This window comes from Crassostrea angulata, chromosome 4 (genome assembly GCF_025612915.1).
Source record: "Crassostrea angulata isolate pt1a10 chromosome 4, ASM2561291v2, whole genome shotgun sequence".
Classification (NCBI taxonomy): Eukaryota; Metazoa; Mollusca; class Bivalvia; order Ostreida; family Ostreidae; genus Magallana; species Magallana angulata.
In genome coordinates, this window is record NC_069114.1 from 14307593 (window position 1) to 14335259 (window position 27667).

The window sequence follows — 27667 nt, forward strand, 5'->3', positions numbered from 1 at the left end:
TTCTAATAAACAGATTTATAATCACACGATTCTATTTACGAAATTACATAAGAGTCAAATTTCCCAGGTCGTGGACTATATATGCATCTACAATGTCATTTTTAAAGGACATTTTTTTTTTTACAAATATGCGAATCTGTAATCAAAAACCGAGCATAAAAATACCATATTTGTCCCATGTTGTATACCAGAGAATTCTTGGTATTGTATTATAAAACAGTCTCCATATTTAGATGTATTTCTTTTTATTTACGCTAGATGCAGGGGTCTTTTGGGATTGTGGATTACAGGTATGGTTTTTCATAGACTCTCATAATTAGTTTGATATCAATTTTGAATTGTGAAATTTATTCTCTTTCATATACTTACATGTACTCTTTATTGGATCGAGAATATTGAATTCCTCATGCGTGTATTAAGTTAATCCTTAATTTTTAGATACCCGTCTGGTACCCCAACAGGTGTACCCTCTCTAGAATAGACCAGAAAAAGTTTTAAAACTGAGATGTTTTTATTTTTAGGTCGAGAACAGTTTTGTTGCCTTGACGCCTTGTACAGCATTATTTCCGAGTCTTCGCACACACTTCAAAGAATATTTTAAGTGCGATTTTTGAAACTCATCGTACTATCGTACATTCTCGTACTAAGCGAACGTGTAAGTACAATTTTTATTTCTATTCATGGTAAACGGTTCTCCTAAAAAGCTATGTATTTCATAAAAAGTCCCTTGGTCTGCTTTCTGTGTCCGTTAGGGTCCGCTTCGGGTCCTTTAGGGCGGACCCAGAGCTGACCCGGGTAAACTCCAGGCTGACGCAGACCAAAGCGGACTTTGAAAACATATACCGTGTCCGCTATAACTTATATACCTGTCGAATAAAATAATCGATGAAATGCGTTGTAGAATCAGAGCGCCGACCAATCAGCTCTCTAGTTGAAAACTCATTATTTGTAATCGAATCAAATTGCAAGGGAAATGTGGTTATCGTTTAATATTTGTTAAAGATTAATGTATATGTTTTTTTTATAAACATCTATTAGTTAGCTTTTTCATTCCGTTAAGTCAAATTAAGGCGTATATGGACTTCAAACCACCCACCTATGTCTAATTACGGCGTATATGGATCTCAACCCCATCCCCTATTTACGGCGTATATGGATTTCAACCCCCCCCCCCCCCCTTAACGGCGTATATGGATTTCTTATAAAATTTAAAAACAACCCAACAACATATTATTGTTGATTCTTACGGACAGTCTTTTGATGAATATTATCAATAGTCGGGCTTGTACATTAATTTCAAATTCAGATAAGTTTAATAAAATCAGTTTCTTAAAACATTTATTAATTTGGTCCTGATTAAAGTATGTCAAAATTTGTATCAAAATATAAATTTAGGTAAAAATGATAGTGACTATAATTAATTTCCAGGCTCACAATTGTAACCGATTCTTTAATTATCTATTTACTCTCAATCTTTCTTTTAACCTTTCTTTTTACCTTTATTCAATTGTCTTGCAAGTAAACACTATTAAATATTTGTCGAAGAGTATACATTGTAAAAATGAAAGAAGCTATTGATTTTTGGGGTCCGGTGATGAATAGAGGCTGCATGCATATGGAAAATTTCACGAATTGAACTACTTTTTAAAATCCCGTTTTTGTGTTTATTAAAAGAGGCATTTCTTCGATTAACAAAGAGCAAGCGCAAATGTTTAAAAATCAGACGTTGAAGGAACCCGAAGTCAACTATTTGGGTAGTGTCTGATTTGAAATGTATGGCACAACAATATCATTTTATGTAAACATATTTGTAGATAAAAAAATTATACAATCATTTTGCTGATTACAGAGTCATTGTTAAGTCTTCATGCCGCTGATATTATAGTTTTTTTGACATCGTCATTTAGCATTTTTTATTGATCATTAAACTATTGGGCCTCATGAGGAATCTTATCCCCTGAAACTTATCGTTGGCCAACTTTGTTCTTGCTATGTTGTTATTAGTTTTATAAATATGTACTTAAAATACACATTGAAATAGTCACAGTAATTAGATGGTACGATACAGTTTATTGCTGTTTAATTCCAAAACAAAGTTTACACAAATAAAAGTAAACTCACATTTTGAAAACAAGCTGCAACATATAATATCGTATTAAGTTTATTTTGTTATAAAGTTTTCTCTGTTTTCCCTTAAATTATCTTTATTTGGAAACAACAGAAGTAAAAAATACATTGCAATATCTCGTCAGATTAATTACTTTGTTATTTTTCTCATTTATTTTCGTCGCTTTTTTACGAAAGATGCAAGGGGCGTTTATATTAGTCTAATTACTGTAATTACTCTTTTATTTTATATGCATGATGCAATATTGCTTACTAAAAGAGAGGTGTGTGAAATGAAATTTAATATTTCTTGCTTAACAAGGTGCATTATTTTACAACAACAAGGCGATCTACCACAGTTTAATAATCACTTGTTATGTGTACATGTGTATACTCCTTTGTAAATCGCAAACGTTTTACGTGACACATAACTGAAAAGACTTACAATGTTAACATGTCGTTATCTGCAGTACTTGTCAATTTTTTATACGATATTTTAAAATTTGATTTACATCAGTTCTACTATTTTTTTTTCAATGTTATCTTAATTATGACGGGGGGTGGGGGTGGGGTGGGGGGTTATTATATACTTTGATAATATCATGGGATATGAAATATATGATATACCTTTATAATAAACAATGGAATATTATATTTTTATTCATTTGACGTACCCAGTATTCTTTTTGGTGATTTAAGGATGATAATGATATTTTTGTTATCTATCTGACGGTACAGTTAATCAAACAATCAAAACAAACCAGGCTATTTAGTAGAAAAAAAAGAAAAGTCATAAGAGTGTAGCAAGTACAAAGATTTAAAAAGGAAAGAATTGTATGCCATCAGTTATTATTTAATTTATCAACATTTCTAAATGAAAACCATTAACATAAGTAGAATGTTATGGATAAAAATAATTCGATATTCCTTTTATTATGTCATAAATAATATGACAGAAGATTGTTTCCTTACGTTTGGAATCCAACAAACCAGACAATAGGCGAGTTGAGGGTGTGGTTTAATAAGAGTCTAAGTTGCTTGTTTGTTGAAAAGTTCAATATCTTTGAAATTCATTAAAAATTTAACTACACTAAATATCTATAAAATGAAAAATTGATTTAACAATAATTTAGTAGTTACTTAACTAATAAGGAAAAGGTAAATAGACCTATTACAAAACAGGGAATTCTGACTACATTATTATGATTTAAATTTTACACTGTAATCTTTGGGGGTATTATTTAAACAAAACATTACTTTTTGTATGTAAGGGAATATAATTTTGCCAATTTGTATGGTATTATCTAGTTTTCACCCTCTTATTAAATAAGTATTTTACTAATTTTGTCGATCTGTATTTTAAACGAAAAACGCAGTCAATTTCTTATATATTCATCGAATGTAACAACAGTTGCTACATTGTACAACTATTTAAAGCCGGAAACCAATTCGAGCAAATCCATAGGAACATGCGCTCCATATAGTTTTAGAAATATTTTACGTAAAGTCAACACCAAAAAGTCACAATAGACACAACCATCCATGATTGTTGTAAACGTCTTTATAATTGCTACTTATATTAACGATGGAATTCAACATTAACGATACATTTTTAATGTTTACTAGATCGTTTGTAAGCATTTTAGTCCTGTTTGTTTTCATATGAGTTATAATCGAAATGTTCATAGTAGTAGGGACTTATCTATTTTTATTGTGATTTACACATAACGCTTGTTATTTGCTGTAGTTTTAACTAACTGAATATATTGAATGAAGAGTCTACAAAACTCGTTGCATCAAGCTGATAGCATGTCTATTTAAACCCGTTTTTATCCATACCATTGAGAACGCAAAGATCTATTAGTTGTCATAAAAACAGAACGAATATAGTTTGATGTACGTAATTCTATCTGATCTTATCAAAAGAAGAGATTAAAACACACTCAGCTGCAACAAGTATGATGTCTTGTCTATTAAAATCCGTCGTCGCCGAGACGAATCATCAAACCCGCTAAGCATACCAACATTTTTTGGTGTTAGGTTGCAGCAATGACTTTTAATAACGAAATGATGTTTCACCATATACAGGTTTTGGCTTACATTTTGCCTAACTGAAACGATGCTACATATCAAATTTTATACATCAATACCAACATTTCATAAGATTACATACAACAAGTATTTTGTTAAAATAACGTCAACACAAATCCTCTAACCAAAGGTTTATCTTTTAACGATTATGAAATAGTTGGCTTTCAAATACTTAAAAAAAAAACAAAACAAAAAGTATTTAAAAAAAAAAGAATTAATTATTGTTGCTGCTTTACATAATAAAAAAGTTTCAAGTTCAGTCATCCAATACCGGTATTAGAATATTGTATGTATCACACAAGAAACGATGGTGCATAACATGAAATTTAAGGTTTTTTATTTAGCGACAAGGCCCGGTCTGGTAACAAATTATCAAGTGGTGTCTGTAAATATCCCATTACTTTGTGAATCGAAAATGTGTAATTTGCATACATACATGTAATACATGCATTGAATTGATCAGATGCAAATACAATAATAAGGGTTAGATCCCATTATTTGGCATTACATAGCCATTGGTATAAGATAGTTTTAAATATTAGATAAATATCAGTCTTGCAGATTTATAAATAGAAGTAAAACAGATTGAGTAACAGAACACATCTTCTTTAATCATATATGTTAACGCCTGTAACCATTCAAAATTGATTCCTAAGTGAATCTTTTTTTACGTATTTTTAATTCGTTTAGTTACGAGGCATGCTGGGGTGGGGGTGTGGGTGGTGGTGGAGTAAGATATGTGATCCATAAAAACCTCTGAATGTCAACTTGAAAGTATACGTCTAAAATAAAGATTGGAATTTATTATTTCATTCGAAGGAAGGTATGAAATATCATCTTATGCTAAGACAGGTTTATTATTTATCTGTAGAAACAGGAACGAATAGAATTAGTATAAAATATATATAAAGCACAGAGAAATTCACCTTTTTGGAGCTACACCTCCGCCCCGGCCGGGGCTTGAACTCACAACCTCTGGAACCCATTCTCCTAGCAGTGAGCGGACACCGCGCTAACAACTGGGCTATCTAGGCAAGGCAAGATTTGCTTTCGATGACGAAGGGAAACTAGCGCGCTGGTCGCTCACTACATGGTCGTTTGAGATACAGGTGGAATGCAGTTGAACGACAATTTGAGAGGATCGGGACGATACAGATTGCTTAGATATATACATATAATAAGTGTTTCGTCACTGCTAGGAGAATATGTTCCAGAGGTCGTGAGTTCAAGCCCCGGCCAAGGCGTAGGTAAAACTCCAAAAAGGTAAATTTCTCTGTGCTTTATGTATATCTTTATCATTCACTATGGGCATGTATATGTCAATTTGAGAGTTATTGCAATGTTTGTGCTTATTAAATGAATATATCTATCCAGCAATGTGTATCGTCCCAATCCTCTCCTATTGGCGTTTAACTGCATTTTACCTGTATCTCAAACCCCCGTATAGTGAGCGACCAGCGCGCTAGTTTCCCTTCGTCATTGAAAGCAAGACTTTTGTCCTGCCAAGATGGCCTATTGGTTAGCGCGGTGGCTGCACACTGATAGGAGAATGGGTTCCAGAGGTCGTGAGTTCAAGCCCCGGCCGGGGCGGAGGTGGAGCTCCAATAAGGTTAATTTCTCTGTGCTTTATATGTATATATAGATAGATATTTTTTTTTCAATTTTTTTTTCTCCAAAAGTTAAAAAAACCCAAACCTTTTCTGTTTCGGATAAAAAAAAATCATAGTTTGTTTTACAAAGACAATATTTTAGAAACGAACGGATTGCTATTTCAAGTATTTCATTTGAAACAAATCTCAAATCTTATAAAGTTCCTATGATATTATACTGTCAGACATTTCCAACCCCCAAAGATTATGCTGAAAACAAAATGAAATAGCCGAACAAAGTATGTTAAACTTACTTTATTAATTAATGAATTAAAAAAACCTAAATAATTGATGAGTCTTTCATAACTGAAAACCGGGTTCGTAAAGTTCTTGAAAATTCCGATATTTTTTAAGCGTTCATTAACCAGATTTTGATTCAAGTATATCAAAATGTAATTCCTTGATATAAAAGTGAAAACTGATTGTTACGATTGCTGTAATTAAATTAAATAAATCAGACTTACAATAACCGATTCGTTAATTATAAACCCCTCTTTCTAATTATATGTAAGTTTCTTCCACGAAAAACAAATTAGTTGATGGTGATATAGTGTAAAAGTGATGGAGCCATTGTCGTCAATTTACATAGATTATCGTAATCATCCACCTGGTAGTGATATATTAGGGTTACAGGGACATTAGAGATCTCTTTGGGTTTCTTGGGTAGTGTTTATTAGAGATGTATTTGGGTTTCTTTCATTGTTTTTTTTAGAGATCTCTATGGGTTTTTTTGTGTTGTCTATTAGAGATCTCTTTGGGTTTCTTGGGTTGTCTATTAGAGATTTCTTTGGGTTTCTGGTGTTGTCTTTTCTGATGGTTGTTTCACGAATTTAATAAATAAAATAAACAAAAATATGCTTTTTTTCTTTGTTTACCAGAAATATGCTCTTTCTTAATCATGCGACTCTGTTGTCAACCTTTTAGAACCAAACTATCAAGGGCGCCCTCTATCGGAGCGTGTCAAAGATTCACATATTTGTAGTTATTTTTTTTAAATAACTAGCTTTTCTTTTACGCAAGGTATAGGGGTATCATATGACCGCTGCCTGCTAATTTGTTACGACGTTGAATTCATAAATACATTGTAGTATGAATCCTTACATTTAATTTTTTGCTTTTCTGTACTGTAAGTATATTTATGGGATTTAAACAATTTGAGAATAATTTATACCAAACTTTTATATAACATGAAAATCTATGAATTTTCAGAAGAAACTTCAATGTAATTGTCAGAAATAAAGTCGTTGACAATTAAGAAATGTATATAGCTTAATGGTTTTAGATAGTTTGTATAAAACAATACCTGTCATAGTAAATCACAATTGATGCAAATTAATATTCACCTGGTGTTAACGTTGTTGTTTCACTTAGTTATCATTAAAACAGCTGCAATTTAAGAGTTATCTTATACTTGAATGGTGTATGTATTATTCAAGAAACAATCTTGCGTGAAATGAAATATAATATTTCTTATTTGGCACGGTGGTCCTATTAAGCGACAATAAGGTTAAAGCGAGTCTACCATGGTCTGTTATTCACTTATCAAGTGGTGTCTGTTAACAATGCTTTGTGTATCGCAAAGCTTAATTTTCAAACGTAACACATGGGTCAAATTAAACTGTTATACAGTTTAATATTTAGGGCCGTTCACAGATTTTTATAAAGAAAAGACAAATCAGACAAATTGAATAACAGGTCAATTTTCTCTTTGATCATATTTGTTTACGGCTGTAACCATTCAAAATTGATTCTTAAATAAATGTAAACTATTGTTCCGCGTATTTTGAATGCATTTCTAGTAAACAGATAATTATATAATCACACGATCCTATTTACAAAATCAAGTAAAAGTCAAATTTCCGAGGTCGTCGACTATATATGCATCTAAAATGTCATTTTTTCAAAGGACATTTTTTTTTCAAATATGCGACTCTGTAATCAAAACCGAGCATAAAAATACCATCTTCTTCCTGTGTTCTATACCAGAGGATTCTTGGTATTGTATTGAAAACAGTCTCCATATTTGGATGAATTCTTTTTATTTACGCTAGATGCAGTGATCTTTTGGGATAGTGGATTACAGGTGTGGTTATCCATAGACTCTCATAATAAGTTTGAAATCAATTTTGATATGCGGAATTTATTCTCTTTCCCATACGTACATGTACTCTTTATTGGATCGAGAATATTGAACTCGTCATGCGTGTATTAATTTAATCTTTAATTTTTAGATACCCTTTTGGTGCCCCAACAGGCGTGCCCTTTCCCTCTATAGAATCGACCAGAAAAGCGTTTAAAACTGAAATTTTTCTTTTAGGTCGAGAACAGTTTTGTTGCCTTGACGCCTTGTACAGCACAAACTTCTAAGAGTATTTCAAGTGTGATTTTTGAAACTCATCGTACTATCCTTCATTCTCGTACTAAGCGAACGTCTAAGTACAATTTTTATTTCTATTCATGGTAAACGGTTCACCTTAATAGTTGTGTATTTCACAAAAAGTCAGTGCGGATTAGACACTACCTTAAAGAAACCCTGGATCTGCTTTCTGTGTCCGTTAGGAACTGCTTCGGGTCCTCTAGGGCGGACCCAGAGCTGACGCGGGTAAACTCCAGGCTGACGCAGACCAGAGCGGACTTTGAAAACATGTACCGGGTCCGGTATAACTTATATACCTGTCAAATAAAATAATCGATGAAATGCGTTGTAGAATCAGAGCGCCAACCAATCAGATCTCTATTTGAAAACCCATTATTTGTAATCGAATCAAAGTGCAAGGGAAATATTAATGTGGTTATCGTTTAATATTTGTTAAAGATTATTGTATATGTTTATTATTAACATCTATTTAGTTGGCTTTTTCATTCTGTTAAGTCTAATTAAGGCGTATATGGACTTCAAACCACCCTTCCCATGTCTAATTACGGTGTATATGGATTTCAACCCAACCCCCTAATTACGGCGTATATGGATTTCATCCCCCCCCCCTTAACGACGTATATGGATTTCAACCCCCGAAACCCTCACAAAGAATTGTGCTGAAGACAAACAGAAAAGTAACTAGAGCAAAGCTCGTTGCAAAGCAACGAGTGGGTCTTCCGTTAATGTCGGAAGTAAAGCCGGAAGTTCCTGTAAGAAGCAGAGCTCTTAAACCAACAACAAAAGTAAATAAAATAAAAAGATGAAAAAATCGAATTATTCCTGGTACGACTTAACAAAATCCGAATGATTTTAAGTTTGAATTAACAAATACCTTTCTGATTTCAAGAACGACTTGACAAAAAAAATCCGAATGTGTTCAAGTACGACTTAACAATTATTGTTGGTACAAATTAATTTTACTTTGAACATTACGCTATATTTTAAACCAAGGACGCGGATTCAAAATTCCCGGAAAAATCAATTTTTAAACCCCGATATCTCCGTAATGCATCGTCCAATTTTCAAACGGATTTCAGATTTGAATTCACCATAGCAAGTTCTATAAGATTGTAGTATTGTCTTATTTTGTTCAAAAAATTGAAAATTTCCAAAAATTGGAACTGCTTCCGGTTTTGAGCAAAATTGATGAACAAAATTTTAAACCCCCCCCCCCCCCCCCAGTACATTATAGAATTGATACATCTATCATCAGTAAAAATTTCAAAGCGATATCTTTAAAGTTTACGGAGATTTCTTCCGGACAAAATCACTTTTTTTTTAATTTTAAAATGGCCGCCAAATTTAAACGGAACTGAAACTTTAACATCTTTTAGGCACAGTAACTTTACAAAAGCTCTGAAAATTTCATTGAAATCAGATGAAAACTTTTTGAGATATAAAGCCGAGAAGGAGTCAGAAAAAAAATAAAAAATAGAATAATAATAAAAAGAAACCGAAGAAAAACAAGAGGGTCTTCCGTTGGAAACGGAAGACCCTAAAAATAAAGTTATATGCACTACGATTTAAAGTTATAAAATTAAAATTAAAAAAAACAACAACATATTATTGTTGATTCTTACGGACAATCTTTTAATGAATATTATTGATAGTCGGGCTTGTACATTAATTGTAAATTCAGATAAGTCTAATAAAAGCGGTTTCTTAAAACATTTATTGATTTGGTCTTGATTAAAATTTGCATCAAAATATAAATTTAGGTAAAAATGATAGTGACTATAAATAAATTTCAGGCTCACAATTATAACCGATTCGTTAATTATATATTTGCTCTAAATCTTTCTTTTAACCTTTCCTTTTAATTTATTCAATTGTCTTGCAAGTAAACACTATTAAATGTTTGTCGAAAATTATACATTGTAAAAATGTATTGGTAACATATCTATCTTGAATGGGGTACTAGAAATCTTTTTGATTTTTGGGGTCCGGGGATGAATAGAGGCTGCATGCATATGGACAATTTCACGAATTGAACTACGTTTTAAAATACATTTTTGTGTTTATTAAAAGAGGCATTTCTTCGATTAGGCGCAAATCTTTAAAAATCAGATGTTGAAGGAACCCGAAATCAAATATGGGTAGAGTCTGGTTTCCAATGTATGGCACAAAAATATCATTTTATGTAAACATATTTGTAGATAGAAATTTAATTCTTCATGCCGCTAACATTATAGTTTTGTGACATCGTCATTTAGCATTTTCTGTTAATCATTAAAATATGGGGCCTCATGAGGAAGCTTATCCTCGGAAACTTATCGTTGGCCAACTTTGTTCTTGCTATGTTGTTATTGGTTTCATGAAAATGTACTTAAAATACACATTGAAATGGTTACAAAAATTAGTTGTTATGATACAGTTTATTGCTGTTTAATTCCGAACTAAAGTTATCCCAAATAAAAGTTAACTCACATTTAGAAAACAAGTTACAACATATAATATTGTATTAAGTTTATTTTGTTATAAAGTTTTCTCTTTTTTCCCTTAAATTATCTTTATTTGGAAACAAAGAAAGTAAAAAAAAAGATTGCAATATTTCGTCGGATTAACTACTATGTTGTTTTTCTCATTTATTTTAGTCGCTATTTAAGACAGATGCAAGGGACGTTTGTATTATTATAATTACTGTAACTACTCTTTTATTTTGTATGCATGATGCAAATATCAATATTGCTTACTAAAAAAGAGGTGTGTGAAATGAAATTTAATATTTCTTGCTTGACAAGGTGCATTATTTTACAACAACAAGGCGATCTACCACAGTTTAATAATCACTTGTTATGTGTACATGTGTATACTTCTTTGCAAATCGCAAACGTTTTACGTGACACATAAATGAAAATTTTCGACAAGAATTACAATGTTGATATGTCGTTATCTGCAGTACTTGTCAATTTTTATACGATATTTCAAAATTTGATTGACAAAGTAATGTGATATTTATAGACACCATACAGGCACTTAGATACTTTGATAATATCATGAAATGTAAAATATATGATATACCTTTATAATAAACAATCATTATTGAATATTATTTTTTTATTCATTTGACGTACCCAGTATTCTTTTTGATGATTTAAGGATGATAATGATATTTTTGTTATCTACCTGTACAGTTAATCAAACAATCAAAACAAACCTGGCTATTGAGTAGAAAAAAAAAGAAAAGTCATAAAAGTGTAGCAAATACAAAGATTTAAAAAGGAAAGGAGTGTATGCCATCAGTTATTATCTAATTTGTCATAAAAATCAACTTTAGGCCTGGGAACATTTCTAAATGAAAACCATTAACATAAGAAGAATGTTATGGATAAAAATATTTCGATATTCCTTTTAAGATATCATAAATAATATGACAGAAGATTGTTTCCTAACGTTTGGAATCCATCAAACCAGACAATAGGCGAGCTGAGGGTGTTGTTTAGTAAGAGTTCGAGTTGCTTGTTTGTTGAATAGTTTAATACTTTTGAAATTCATAAAATTTAGTTTAATCACACTAAATTCCTATAAAATGAAAAAATATATTGATTTAGCAACTAATCTTAGTAGTTATTTAAGAATAAGGTAAATGGACCTATTCGAAAACAGAGAATTCTGACTACATTATTATGATTTAAATTTTACACTGAAATTTCTGGGGCATTATTTAAACAAAACATCACTTTTTGCATGTAAGGGAATATGATTTTGCGAATTTTATGGTATTATCTACTTTGCACCCTTTTATTAAATATGTATTTTACTATTTTCGTCGATCTGTATTTCAAACGAAGGACGCAGTCAATTCTTTGTATCTTCATCAAATGTTCAAATGGTTGCTACATTGTACAACTATTTTAAAGCCGGAGACCAGTCTGTTGAAATCCATTGGATCGTGCGCTCAATTTAATCTTAGTTTCAATCGATTTAGAAGTATTTTACGTTAAGTTAACACCAACTAGTCACCATAGACAAAGCCATCCATGAACATTGTAAACGTTTTCATAATTGCTACCTGCATGAACGATGAAATTTAATAAGTTAAACAATACATTAATATTAGAGGGATGCAGACAGGTCGTTATTTACTAGATTGTTTGTAAACATTTCAGTCTTGTTTAATTTGTTTCAGTATGAGTAATAATCAATTTGATTTAAATAGGAGGGAATTATCCATTTTAGTTATTGTTATTCACACATTACGCATGTTATTTGCTGCAGTTTTAACTAACTGCACAGTCATATAAAACGAAGAGTATTCTGCCTTTGTCTACATATATTTTAACCAGCACAACAATCCAGTGCTTTGAATTTATTCTGTATGCAGTAAAAAACTGAAACAAAATGAAAGTATGAATTACCCATATGTTCTAAAAAAAACAATATACATGTAAAGACAAAATGTATATAATAATAGTTTGTAATGAAAGAATAGAAATAAAAAATAACAGTATTGAAGATAAGGTCCAAAAAATTGAATTTTAACACAAATGGGTTTCCATACAAAAATTGTAACAAACGTACGTTTACTTACTAAGGTTGACAATGACTATAATGGTGTTCCATACTTTTTAGAGTGAAATGAGATATTTACTAATAAACCGCTTTATATAAAATATGATACTGTAAACATATAAACGAATAGCCGCCTATGTAATATAAGTAAACAGAAAAATACTTCAGTGTGTGGCGGATACAAAAAACATGTTCGATGGACTGAGTGTCCTTGTACAGGAAGTCGGCAATAAGGGAAAATAACTCTAGATTATATAATGAAAGGATAACTCTAGGTTCAAAAAGGAAAGATAACCGCAGAAAATACATATCAATATGATAATGGAAGATAACTCTAAATGTTTTTAGATAATAATTAAACATTAGCAAAATACACATTACAAAATCTTGTAAACAATACAAAGAGTCTAAAAAAAACCTCAGTTGAAACAAGCTTATATCGTGTCTATTTAAAATCGTTATAATCCATACCACTGAGAATGCAAAGATCTACTAGTTGTTCTATACATATAGAACGAGTTTTGTTTGCTGTATGTAATTCTATCTGATTTTATTAAAGAAAGATTATAACACACTCAAATGCAACAAGTATGAGGTTTTGTCTGTTTAAAAACAAAACATCCACCCACTAAGCATACAAACATTTTGTTTGGTCTTAGGTTGCAGCAATGACTTTTGAAAACGAAATGATGCATTCTAGTTCTTACTTAAATTTTGCATAACTGAAATAATGCTTCATATCAATTATAATACACGAATACCTAAATTATAATACGATTACAAGTACATAAAAACAGTATTCTGTCAATTAAATCAACATAATTTCTCTTACCAGAGGGTTATCTTTAAACGGGTATGAAACCAATAATTGGCTTTTAAATACATTTAAAAACAAATGAGATAGTAATTAAGAGGAAAAAATCAACTGTTGTTGTTGCTTCCAAATACATGTAACAATAAAAAAAAAGCTCAATCATCTAATACTGGCACTAGAATGTTGTTTGCATCATACATGAAACGATGTTGCGTGACATGGAATTTAATGTTTCCTATTTGGCGCGGTGCGTCTTTTCAGCAACAGCATGACCCGTCTACCATGGTCTGGTAACAAATTAAACAATTGAATCATCATGTAGGAAAAATCCTTGTTTACGTTAAATATTGTGAAAGGTACAAATGTATTCATACATAAATGAATAAATATGTTTATCGTCAATATTTACTTATTTGCGTTTTATCAATTAAGTTGATTGTAAATTAGTTTTTATTTCAGGTAAATCTAAAGAAAATATTTATTTTTATAAAGAATTTGCCTATTCCTATAAAATAAAATTGGCACTAGGATAAAAATAAGAAATGATAGTTATGACCGTGGTAGTTTAATTTTATTACATCATTTTCAAATACATGATAACAGTTTGGTTTTATAGACACTGTTTGCACCATTTTACCTACTAGTATGTAATTGCCGTATATGTAAAAGCAATTAAATAATTGAAAATAATAATGAAGTGTAAAAATGAAAGAAGCCGTTGTCGTCCATTTTTACATTGATTACATGCTTACGATACATTTTAGTTGCATGTAGTATCAAAGATCTCATTGTGTTTTTGGGAATGTCTTCTTTCATGTTTGTTTCCTGGATTTTAGAATTGTTTCGTTTTCATTTCAAGCGTTATTTCTTCTTCGTATATATTATTAACAGTACAAATGCTACTGAAAAATGACAAAACTTTCTGTATAAGTGTATTTCTAAAATATATAGAGTGGGACTTACTTAGTTAATTTTCATTCCATCAAGAAATATAATTTGCCATGTAAAGTCAACACAAAGCGCAAAAATGTACATCATAGACAAAGAGACGATAAAGGCTATTAAACATTGAAACATTGCTAATTATTGCCACATATGGAGTTCAATTACAATTGATATCTATTGAGCTTTACAATACATGTTTGAGTTAAAAAGATGCAAATACATCTGGGTCGAATTACTGGAATTTTCAGTCTTTTTATTTTCTTCATGAATTACAATTCATTTTTTTTAAAGTGGTGGGAATTAGTGTAAATCTAATGAAGTTGTTGTTACATGCATTTATACAAAAAATTATATTGTTGCTTTAAGATACGTATAATTTTATGCACTTTTTAAAAGAAGAATCTAGAACTCACGCAGGAGAAACAAATATCACTCCTTAACTATTAAAAACCATGATAGCCGAGACCAATTAATCTACTTCATACGCATGCAGTCATCTATTGGTGTTAAGCTGCTGCAAGGGCTTTTCATTTTTAAGTTATATAATGTTACACTGCATACAAGTACCTTCTATATTTAACTATCAAGTTTTCAAAACAGGCATAACAAACATGCATGCAACCTGCTTTGTTTTAAAGAAATCTGCACAAATCCCTTTGCCACTATTTTGACGGGACATTACTGACTTATACTAACGCCGAAAATCTGACTCACTTTATTTCCTTTTGTTTTTCTTTTTCTGTTGCTAATTAATGCCAAATTCATCTTCTTTAACAAGACTAAAAATTGACGCAAGCTTCAAAAGAAAGGCCGAAAATCTTTTGTTTTGCTTAACAATACTATTTCAGATGAAAAAAATAAACCGAGTCTCTACTTAATGAAAAATGTTAAAACGAATTCTAGTAAAAAGCATAAAAAAAAATTCCATTTATTTCACTAATACAATATTTTTAAAAAATAACATTTTATAATAGCTCTCTCTCTCTCTCTCTCTCTCTCTCTCTCTCTCTCTCTCTCTCTCTCTCTCTCTCTCTCTCTCTCTCTCTCTCTCTCTCTCTCTCTCTCTCTCTCTCTCTCTCTCTCTCTCTCTCTCTCTCGTTTGTATTCTATAACTTTCCATTTTTTCTATTATTTTCTATTTGTATTCTTTAATTCAACATCACATATGAAAAATTATATAATACAAATGAAATTTATACAAAGCAATTGGAAAATTGTTCAATACAAATGGAAAATTATACAATATAAATAGAAAATTCTACAACACAAATAAGATTTATAAAATGCAAATGGAAAATTAAAGAATACAAATGGAAAATTATCGAATACAAAAAGAAAATCATATAATACAAAGGAATATTTATACAATACAAATGGAAAAGATCGAATATTGCAACGTTTGACATGCCATATTAGGGTGAGGGGGTTGAAATTGCTTCAATCAGCAAAAGTTATCTTTCTTTTAAATTTTGATAAGGTACATGCAATAGTAAGTGGATCAATATGTTTTAGAAATGCTAAAAACGTAAAGCAAAGCATTTTGTTATAGCACAAGTAAGGGATAAAATGGCCTTCAAGTTATTGGCATGATCTCAATATTGGGTCAGTTTGTCTTGAATAAAATGTGATATCGGATTTTATTCCCATTTTTTCTCTCTCAGAAAAGAAAACTTTTATTCAATTTTAGAATTTGAAATGTTATAATTTTCAAATGATGATAACTAAGTCTAGAATATGCAACTGTCTTCGTTACATACTTCCCAGTAAAATGTATGACTCATTTGCCTCCGTGAATGCGCACTAAAGAGGGAAATAAAACTTTTCCATTTAAGTACTATGTGGCCTAAAACATCAAACATACAAGTACAAGTACATACAATTTAGTTACATTTAAAAAAAATCAACTTGGGAAGGGGGTAGGTATATACTAAGATATTGTCGCATACAAAGTTGATCAATATGATTGGTTTCCTTTAATTTTATGGTGAAAGTTTCCAATGCTTTTTTGCACTCTGATAAATGTTGGGGTTCAGTTTGTTCCGTTCAAATTTTCTTTTACTATACTTGAATTTTATTCAATGTCGCCTTCCAATTAACATTCATGTGGGTCAAACATTGTCTCCTCTGTTGCTGCATGCCTTAAATATTGTGAGCGAACAGAATAAGAACAAGTTTTTTTTCTACAGTTGTCTCTCTTATCAGAGGAATATTCTACCTTAAATAAGAGTGTCCTATCTCTAAAAGGCTTTGAACAAGTTCTTTCTTGCAGAAAGTAGACGAACCTAGACATTTCTTTTTAAAAAATGGCGATTAATCACCCTTTTAAATGCTTTCTACAAGATTATCTCTTGTTGGTAATTAAGTTTTAGAATTAACAAAGTTTTAAAGATTATTATTTCAATGCACAGTCTGGTCCCATAATAGGTAGATACATATATAGGTGAAAATACTTGCTTTGTGTATGATCTGATGTCCTACACATATTAAAGGGGCATTGTCACGATTTTGGTCAAAAATTATTTTTTCGATTTTAATGTTTACAATGCTTCAGTAAGGTATTTTTAGTAGGCAATTAAAATTTGAGTGTCATTTGATGAGTTATAAGCGAGTTACAGAGCTTACAATTTTTTGCAATGTAAACAAAGCTTTTTTTTACATTATGAATGTTGAAGTGAAAATTTCAGTTTTAGACCTTAAATAAATGTATTAATCGTTAGGAACTGTTAAATTATGCTTTAAATGAATAATAAGGTAGACAAACCAGCTTGAAAACGATTTTTACTGGTGTATTGAACCTATGTAACCAAAAACAGGGCACGAGTCTTGTTTACATGACGAAGAATTGTGAGCCCTGTATCTTGCTTAAAACTCAAGGACTGGCACCCAAATTTCATTTTATAATTAGAAATGCATTCCAAAAGTATTGCGAATAATAAAACCAGAAAAAATAAAATTTGACCAAAATCGTGACCATGCCCCTTTAAATGAAATCCCAGGCCTTTTGGTCCTCATTGATTTTGAAAAAGCATCTGACTCTATGTCATGGTCGTTAAGTGTAAAGTTAGCTCTTTTTGGCTTTGGAGAATTAATTATCCAGTGGATAAAAATTTAAAACGCATGTATTTCACAAAGTGCCTTTTTATCAGTACAATTTGACATAAAATTGCAAAGGAGTTGGAGACCAGCAAATTCTGGTGCTCCATATTTATTCTTTATATGTGCAAAAATTCTACCAGAAAAATTATTTTAAGGAAAACAAAGATATAAGGGGCATTTTCATAAGAAACAATTTTTAAAAAAAAAAATCACAGCCTGCAGACGACACTTGTTAGCTATTGATGGTTCACCAAACTCCTTCTAGTTGTTTAAAGCACTGGAAACCATACATTTTACTTTAGCTTTTCAGAACTCAAAATTAATACATCTAAGACAAAAAACTTTTGGATTGGTTTCCGCAGCAGCGAACACCATTCGATATTCACACCTTTAACGTCTAAATTAGGACCCTGCCCTGCGGACGAACTATAGTCATCAGTCCGTCGTCTGTTGTTCCGTTCACCCGTCCTTCCTTTTATCGGTCCTTCTGTCTGCTTTCCATATCTTGTTCGGGCCACATTTTTTCTCCAATTGACCCAATCTGGCATTTTACTTCACCCAAATAGTGTCTTTTATAATAGGTGTGCAGTGACCATGAACCATGTTTCTATGTCTAAGGTTAAGCAGAGTTATATGAACACTCCTTGCCCATATGTTCTTTCTTTATAATGCAATCCGGCTCAAATTTCACCCTCAGAAAGCTTTTAATCCGAAAGTATGCAGATGCCTTGAATTGTGTTTAAAGGTCCAGGTTTAAGGTCACATCAGACCAAGCAAAATTCTTTTTTAAAGGTATTTTTACTTTTCATTTAGCCTTTATTGGCTTAGACTTCATATAAGCTTTTTGGAAAAGGTTTTGTATTGACCTTTAACAAGTTTAAGATATAATGTAAAGGTCATAGCAGATATGAAATATGCCTTTCCGATGTATATCTTCTCTCATATTGGTCCAGCCTGTCTCATAATTAACCCCCAATGCGCCTTTGGTCTTAGGGTTTGCAGTGAACTATAATGATTAATGAGATTGCATAAGAAATTTCCTGCCACCTAAAAGTACAAAGTTATAGGTCAGGAACATAGAAAAATCTCTGTTATGCTTTATATCCTATTTTTAATTATTTAAACAGGCCCCTTTAAGATGGGCACCATCTAAATGGTGTTTAGTATCCTATAAATATTTTTTTCGACATTCTAATCATAATATTTTTTGTAGGAAATCTTGTTGATGCAAAATGTGAGAGAAGATGTCCTTATCAAAATATGAATCGACACGGGGGACTACACATTTTGCTCGAATTGCCCGGGCGTTATTAGGTCCCTGCATTGATGTACTGCGTGAAGTTCTCGCAAAAGAAATATCTCCGCCTGACTTGGAAAAGAAAGTTCAAACTTACATACTTCACAACAAAAAACCTTTCATCAACAAACAACAACAAGATCTCGTCAAAAGAAAAAAATACTCTGACTTTGACATTACGTTGCTCTATTTCCTCTTTCGTAATATTTGTTCAATTCCTCCACACAAAAACAAATGGGGGAAAGATCCAGATCCAACTGATAAAAGTGTGTCAGCAAGCATAGAACGAATTCGTATTTCAAGAAACGATTGGTATGGACATGCTACGGATTTTTCTCTCTCAGACTCAGATTTTAAACAAAGATGGAATCATATTTCTCAAATTGTAAAAGATCTGGAAGGTTATCTTGGGACTGCAACCAAGTACCAGGACACTCTGATTATGTTAAAGACTTGTTTTATGGACCCTGAATCGATAGAGCTCCACATAGATACACTGTTGACTGATATTAAAAATCTGAAAGGTAACAAACAAGTTGGCCTAACAAATTGATAATACAATTAAATAAATATATGATAGAAACATTGCTTTGCTTGTTTAAATTAACTAACATCTCAAAAAACCATGACTCGCCTTTTTTCAAAAGGCATGTGGGTCTGGATTATTAAAGGATGCAATGAAGTGTAGCTGTATTTTCTTGTAAATGACAAAGAGTTTCTATTATGCCAATGTTTTTAAAAAGGATTTAAAATAATTTTATACATGTAAAGACTTTATCTTTATTCTTACAGAGGGTTTTGGAGAGTTACAGGTTGATGTTACATACATAAAAGGTAACAGACAAGTTGGTTTAACAAATGGATAATAAAGTTCAATAAATATATAAATTAGAAACAATACTTGTTTTGATTAACTAACAACTCAATAAACTATGACTCAACGTTTTTCAAAAGGTATATGGGTCTGTGATAGTAAACAAATTAAATAAAGTGAAGCTGCATATTTATGTAAATGACATTCAGTTTTTATTGCGCAAATGTATCAAAAAGGATCCAAAATTATTGTAGATATTTAAACATTGTATCTTCTTTCTTACAGAGGGTTTTGGAGAGTTACAGACTGATGTTACAAGTCTGAAAGGTAACAAACAAGTTATTAGAACAAATGGATCATAAAATTAAATTAAATATAAAGTAGAAACATTGCTTTATTTAATTAATTAGCTTCATGATAAAACATGGTTCGCCTTTCTTGCTAACCTGAATTGAAGGTTGAACTGAGCTTTTCTGATCGCCTGCTGTCCGTCTGTCTGTAAACTTTCCACTTTTGGCTTCTCTTTAACCACTGGGCCAAATTTAACCAAACTTAGTACAAAGTATTCTTATGAATACCGGATTACAAATTATCTAAATTAAAGGCTTAATCTTAAGAACAGTAAAACTAAAGTGGGTGTCTAAAAATCTTCTTCTCAAGAACCAATCCACTAGTAATACAAAAATTTACATCATAGCTTGTATTTAAAGTGAAAAATCTAAATTTTTATAGCAATGACCCTAAGATCGATACTGCAGTCCCAGGGGGGGGGGGGGGGGGTCGAAGTTAAACATATGAATACATGTACATGGGTAAATGTTTTAAAATCTTCTTACGAATTACAATGCCGCAATTCGTTATATAACTATGCCAGCAATTTCAGGCAATGTAAATTTTAATTATTTTACACCATGACCCCCAGACCAATCTGGGACACGAGGAGGGGTTCAAAGTTTAACTAAAAATATAAGGAAAATATTTTAAAACCTTCTTCCCGAGAACTACAATGCTACAATTTGTGATAATACAATGCAAATATCCTCAAATAGTGTTGATTTCTTATTGTTAAAATTGTGATCCTCGAACCAATTCTTGGGTCCTAAAAAGGTTCAAATTTAATCATATAAATATGAAGGAACATTTTTAAAATCTTCTCCTGAATAAGTACAATGCTACAATTTGTTATATTAGTATACAAGCATTCCAAGACAGTGTAGATTCTAAGTTGTTGAAATCGGGATCCCAGGACCAATTATGGAGTCCAAGGAGGGGTTTAAAATTAAACATATAAATATATAGGAAACATGTTATAACTAGTTTAAACCGTAACTCCCGAATTAATAATAGGGCCCCAAGAGAGATTATAAATTTAACCTAGAAATATACAGGAAATTGTTTTAGAATGTTCTTCTTGAGAACAACAATGTTTCAATTTGTGATATTTCTGTGCAAGCATCATCAGACAGTGTATATTCTAAATTATTAGCTCACCTGAAGCAAAGGTTCAAGTTACCTTTTCTGATTACCCGTTGTCCGTTAGTCCATCTGTAGCCTTTTCTCATTTTTGACTTCTTCTCTAAAACCACTAGGCCAATATTAACCAATCTTGGTACACAGCATCCTTATATGAAGGAGATTTTTAATTATTAAAATAAATAGCACAACATGCTTTAAAAATACGTTAGTTGCGAATCGTTGAATTTAGGATGCATATCTTTACAAATTTCCTTCTCAAGAACCACTGCACCATAATTGCCAATATTTATACCAAAGCTTGTATATATATTGGAAATCCTAAATTGTTCAAATTGTGATCCCCAAACTAAAACTGGGGCCAAACGAAGGGGTTTCATCGTAAAGTTTACATATAAATATGTATGAGGAAATGTTTTAAACTCTTTTTCCCCAAGAACTACAGTGGTACAATTTGTGAGATTACTATGCAATCATCATCCTATAACGACGAATTAGAATTTTTAAATTTGTGACCCCTAGAGTAATACGGGGGCCCTAAGAGGTGTTCAAAGTTTAACATAAAAGTATGTTAATATCTAAAAACTTCTTCTCAAGAACCATAATGGCACAATTTATGATATTACTGTGCAAGCATCCTGATATGATTATGAATCTAAATTGTTAAAAAAATTGTGACCCCTAAACTATTGCCTCAGGCTCATAGGGGTTCAAAATTTCACATTGCAATATACACCAAAATTTATAAAAATGTAATTATTACGAGGTACAGTGATCAGTTACTAGAATGCAAGCGTTCTTCAAAAGGACCAGATTGTAAACTGGCTAAAATGTGACCTTAGACTAATATCTGGGCGAAAAGAGGGGTTCAATGTTTTACTTTCAAATATATTGGGAAAATATTTAAAAACTAAAATCAAATGATAAAATGAACTGATGATCAGATGAGCAACGTGGCCCATTGTGTGGGTATTTGATAATTAAAAAGTGAATAAAGTGAAGCTGCATATTCATGTAAATGACAAGCACTGTTTTTATTACGCAAATGTATCAAAAATGATTCAAAATAATTTTATATGTTTAAAGATTTTATATTCATTCTTGCAAAGGGGTTTGGAGAGCTGCAGAGTGGGTTTACAAATATGAAGGGTAACAGACAAGTTAGTTTTACAAACGGATAATAAGATTAAATAAACGTGTAATAGAAACACTTCATGTTTTGGTTTATTAACATCACAATGAACCATGACTCACGATTTTTTAAAAGATATTTGGGTCTTTGATGATCAAGAAATTAAATCAATAAATGTTACGTATTCATATGACTGGCAAACACAGTTTTAAATAAGCAAATATATTAACGGATCCAAAATAAATCCATACATTAACAGATTTAATCTTTTTTCTTGCAGAGGATGTAGAAGAGATAAAAAAGTCAAAAGAAAAATGTAGTACTCGAGGTATAGTTATATATAAAAGCATTTTTATGTTTATATTAATATCAATCCTACTACATTAAGATAATAAACTCGAATTTTTGGTCTTTAATACCGAGAAATCGGAAGAATACTTCTTTTGTTTTATATATTTTAAACATCATTGGTACATGAAGATTACAAATTAGAGTCTTCCGTCTTCAGCGGAGGACCCTTCTATTCTTCTATTGTTTCTTTTTCACTTTTTTTTCTATTTTTTTTCTTTACAATTTTTATGCAGAAGAGATCTCGGAAATGGGTGGTCCGATTTTTGTCAAATTTTCAGCATCGATCTATTATTATCTTAAGTTTATATGCTTTTTTTTATTTTGTAAAAAGCACTTCCAGTTCGGACTAATCCGCCATTTTGTCATCTTTTAAAAAGTTCTTGTCCACACATTTTCTAAAAAACGAGCAAAGATAGGAAGCTGAAATTTTCAGAAATGATAGATGACATAAACATCTAGCCTCACGAGGAATTCATTATCCGGAAATTCCGAGTACGGAAGCTACATGTAGCTGGGGTCAAAATATAGGACACGTTTTTGACGAATACTCCTTGTTCACACATTTCCTAAAAAACGACCAAAAACAGGAAGTTGAAATTTTTAGAAATGATAGATGACATGAACATTTAGCCTCACGAGGAAACTCATTGTCCGGAAATTCCGAGTACGGAAGCTACATGTAGCTTGGGTCAAATATAGGACACATTTTGACGAATACTCCTTGTCCACACATTTCCTCAAAAACGAGCAAGGATAGGTAGCTGAAATTTTCAGAAATGATAGATGACATGAACATCTAGCCTCACGAGAAAAATCATTGTCCGGAAAATCCGAGTACGGAAGCTAGCCGGGGTCAAAATATAGAACAGGTTTTTGACTAATTCTTTTTGTCCACGCATCTCCTCAAAAACGAGTAAAGAAAAATAGCTGAAATTCTACAGATTGGTAGAGGATATACAAATCTAGCCTCACAAGGAAAATCATTGTCCGGAATTTCCGAATACGGAAGCTAGCCGGGATCAAAACATAGGGCACACTTTTGATGAGTATTCATTGTCCACACATCTATTTTAAAGCTAAAAACATAGAAAGCTGAAATTTTTAGAAATGATAGAGGACATGATAGTCTAGTCTCACGAGAAAAATCATTGTCTGTAAATACCGAGTAGGGAAGCAAAATTTTTAAACTCATATCAAATGTGTTATAATGACCTCAGACTAATTTTAAAACATAATATCTAAGTTGCACTTACAATTCTGCATCTAATAAAATCGTTTTGAAATTGATGGGATAAAATTTAAATATTTTGGAAATTTTAAATTTAATTAAATCCTGTTAAAACTACCTCAGACTAATCTTAAAACAAGATATCTAAGTTGCGCTTACAATTCTGCGTTTGATGACATCTTTTTCAAATTGATTGGACGAATTCTAAATGTTTAAAAAAATAATTTAATTTAATCGTGTTAGAACTACCTCAGAATAATTTTAAAACGTGATATATAAGTTGTGCTTAATATTAGATGTCTTATGACATCTTTCTGGAGTTGATTAGATGAATTTTGATTTTTTTTTTAAATTTTGAACTCATTTAAATCGTGTTAAAATGACCTCAGACTAATTTCAAAACATAATATTTAGGTTACGCTTACGATTCTGCGTCTGATGACATCTTTCTCGAATTGAATGGATGAATTTTAAATTTTTCAAATTTTTTAAACTCATTTAAATCGCGTTAAAATGACCTCAGACTAATTTTAAAACATGATATCTAAGTTGCGCTTACATTTCCGCGTCTAACGACAAATCTGTCGATTTGATTGGATGATTTTAAAATGTTGGGAAAATTTTAAATTCATGTAAATCGTGTTAAAATGACCTCAGACTAGTTTTCAAACATGATATCTAAGTTGCGCTTAGAATTCTGCGTCTGATGACATCTTTCTTGAATTGATTGGATGAATTTTAACTTTTTCAAAAAAATTTAAACTCATTTAAGTCGCGTTAAAACGACCACAGACTAATTTTTAAACATGATATCTAAGTTGCGCTTAGAATTCTGCGTCTAATGACATCTTTTTGAAATGATTGGATGAATTTTAAATTTTTTGAAAATTTTAAATTAATTAAATCCTGTGAAAATAAATTATTGGACGGAAGACACACTCGTTGCTCGCAACGAGATTGCATCTAGTTTGTTTTTATTTTTTCTCAGTTAAGCTTTGCTTATTAATAATAAACGAAAATTCCTTTAAAAAAAATCCCGGAAATCACCTGGATTTTTGGGATTTTACAATCTTGCGCTTGCGCAATACATTCACGCTAATAGGGTCTTAATTTATGTTTCCACAATAATACATATGCATGAATAAACTCAAAAATGATAATTCAAATGCGGGTAAATTTTCATTGGACTATTGTTATATATTCTGTTCATAAATATTAATGATTTCGTATGAGAGAAAATATAAAATAACAAATATACATTTCAACTAAGTACTTACTTCTGTTTTCGTGATGACAAAATTTTTTTTGATTACATGAAAAAAAGTTACATTATATTTGTTAGGAGAGTAGAGACATAATTTTTTTTATCGTAAAAATGTCCTAAACTTGTCCTACGAACCCAGTTTTTCAAAGAAAATACGTGTACGTTGGTAAAAGGGTGTTGAATTCTTCCATTCTATCGATTACAATTTTTAGCTGAAAGGTATTTGCAGTCTCAAAAAGGTTTGATGTGATGAATTTGACTGTTATTTTCAAGGTAACTTCATTAACTTTTACCAAAATCGTTCCGGAGCAATTCTGCAATTTTCTGCTACATTACGGGTATAAGGGAGTCATTCTAACTGTGGTGAGGGCCTTTTCCGATACACAGTTAGATTATTCAAACTAAGGAAAGTGTAATGAAAATAATAGCATTATTGTAGGCTTATAGCTTTGTTAGGTAAATGTCAATAATAAGGTGTTTCGATGTACCTATTTCGTAAATGTCCGATATGCAATGCCAACCCGTGCACGCACGGATCAAAGTCTAGTTATGAATTATTGATAACATTTTGAATGTCAATATTTTAAAAGAGACACATTAAGATGAGCATATGCAATTTGGAACACAGTTTGCAAATAGCTATTCAAAATTGAATTGCATTGTTAATTCGGGCTTTGAAATTGTCAGGGATTTATTAAGGTATTCCGTTTCCAACGGAAGACCTTACTATTATTGTGCTTGTAAGATTATTCTTATCTTTCTTTTTTTTTTTCTTCCTAGACGCGAACTTTGAGGCTTCATATCTTGCTCATTTCTGAAGCATCCATTTTTTATGATTTTTTTTCTTAGTGGGGAGGGGAGAAATTATTTGTGAGGTTGCTCACAGAACCGCCAGTTGGTCCCCAGAGAGCACTCTTCCCCTTTCTCGCAACCAAAATTTCCCTTAAATTAACATAAAGGAAATAGAATTTTGGGGCATTGTTCCCCCCTTCCCCAATACACATTTTAGTAGATGGCAATATGAATTTTTATGGCAAATTGAAAACAAATTATAGTAAACAAAATAAGTTATAGCTGCCTCACAACTCACCCCTCCCCTACCACTACCACGAATTAGATTTTGAAAATTTTAGTAATTCTTTCTTTTATTTCCTTGTTCAACTTGTTTAATAAATGTGTTCCCCGAAGCAAAAACGATGCTGAGTGCTTGCATGGCCAAACATTATACAAAGAGTTGTCCCTCCTGCTGAGCACCTTTCGTACAGCGCACCCTCAGGTCATATTGACAATCGAGTCTGATTAAAATCACCACCCTTCTGCTTACACTCATCAGGGTCTGATAGGTATCGATAACAGGTCATCTTCACATGACCTTCATATTTGCACACAACCTGAATATACTCTCAGTTACCAAATACATGTACATGCTTTTATCTGTTAATGAGAGGTGCAACTCTTCAATACTCAGTTTGGGGGTTACATAGAAAGCATGTATATATTATTTGCCTGTCTCCATTTAAAAAGTTCCAATAAATTTTCTAAAGCCCTGATTGGTCAGAGGTTTAGGTAGTGTGAATATGACCCCCTATCAATACCTGTCAGACACTGTAAGAAATAGAAGGGTGCTTTTAATCAGACTTATTGACATCCTTTTCCGACAGGAAGATGCAACGGAAGACCTTTTCGTTGCTTTGCAACGAGCTCGGCTCTAGTTCCAACCTCTATTAATTTTGAATAATAGGTGTTGTGCCATCTCATGTGATCTACTAAAATACACTATTTAGATAATGGAATTATATACTCGGAATGGAAGCATCAACGTTCTCTCACTGAAGACCTGTAATTTCATGGTCGTAAACAGTTGTTATCCACTATAACTGTGAATAAAATGGTGATGAAACCATCTCCAATTGGAAAGACTAGTAGATGATATACTTAGAGTACACTACTCAATATTAAATTTGTTATTATTCATTTGATATAAAGATTGTAATTATACATGCTTCGGGTTTCTTCTATGTGGCATTGTGATTAATAATCTTAATATGTTTCAGTTAATCATGCCTTGAAATAATATGTTTAAAATTATTTTGTAATGTGTCGGGCCTCAACCAGGCGTCTCGTCCGTTTTTGGTTCACTCGAGATTTACAGGAAATGCAACAAAGAGGGAGATGGCACTTGCCAAGTGCCCCTTGGATAAAAGAAACAAAACCTTAATGCAAAATGTATTTAAGAAATAAGGTATCATTTTTGAATGTACGAGGGTTGTCCAACAAGTTCGTGGACACATGTAATTTCATTCTAAATAACGACGCTATATTTAGAAAAGTATTAAAATATTTTAATATAGATTATAATAATGCATGTGTATAAAATTCAGAACAATGTACATTCTCATAATGAAGTTATCACTACAAAAACATTGCCTGTACAGGCCGCACGGCCCAGTCTGACGGTTACACGACGTTTTTATAA

The 27667-nt window shown here is 31.6% G+C and overlaps 1 protein-coding gene across 1 annotated transcript; it reads left to right on the top strand.

Annotated features, from left to right (window-relative positions):
* Positions 1–526: 526 nt before the first annotated feature.
* LOC128182085 (uncharacterized) lies at positions 527–27667 on the top strand. Its single transcript, XM_052850700.1, has 5 exons — positions 527–655; positions 18846–19453; positions 19722–19763; positions 20029–20070; positions 27627–27667. The coding sequence occupies exons 2-5, from the start codon at positions 18877–18879 to the stop codon at positions 27665–27667; spliced, it is 702 nt and encodes a 233-aa protein (XP_052706660.1). The 5' UTR covers positions 527–655; positions 18846–18876.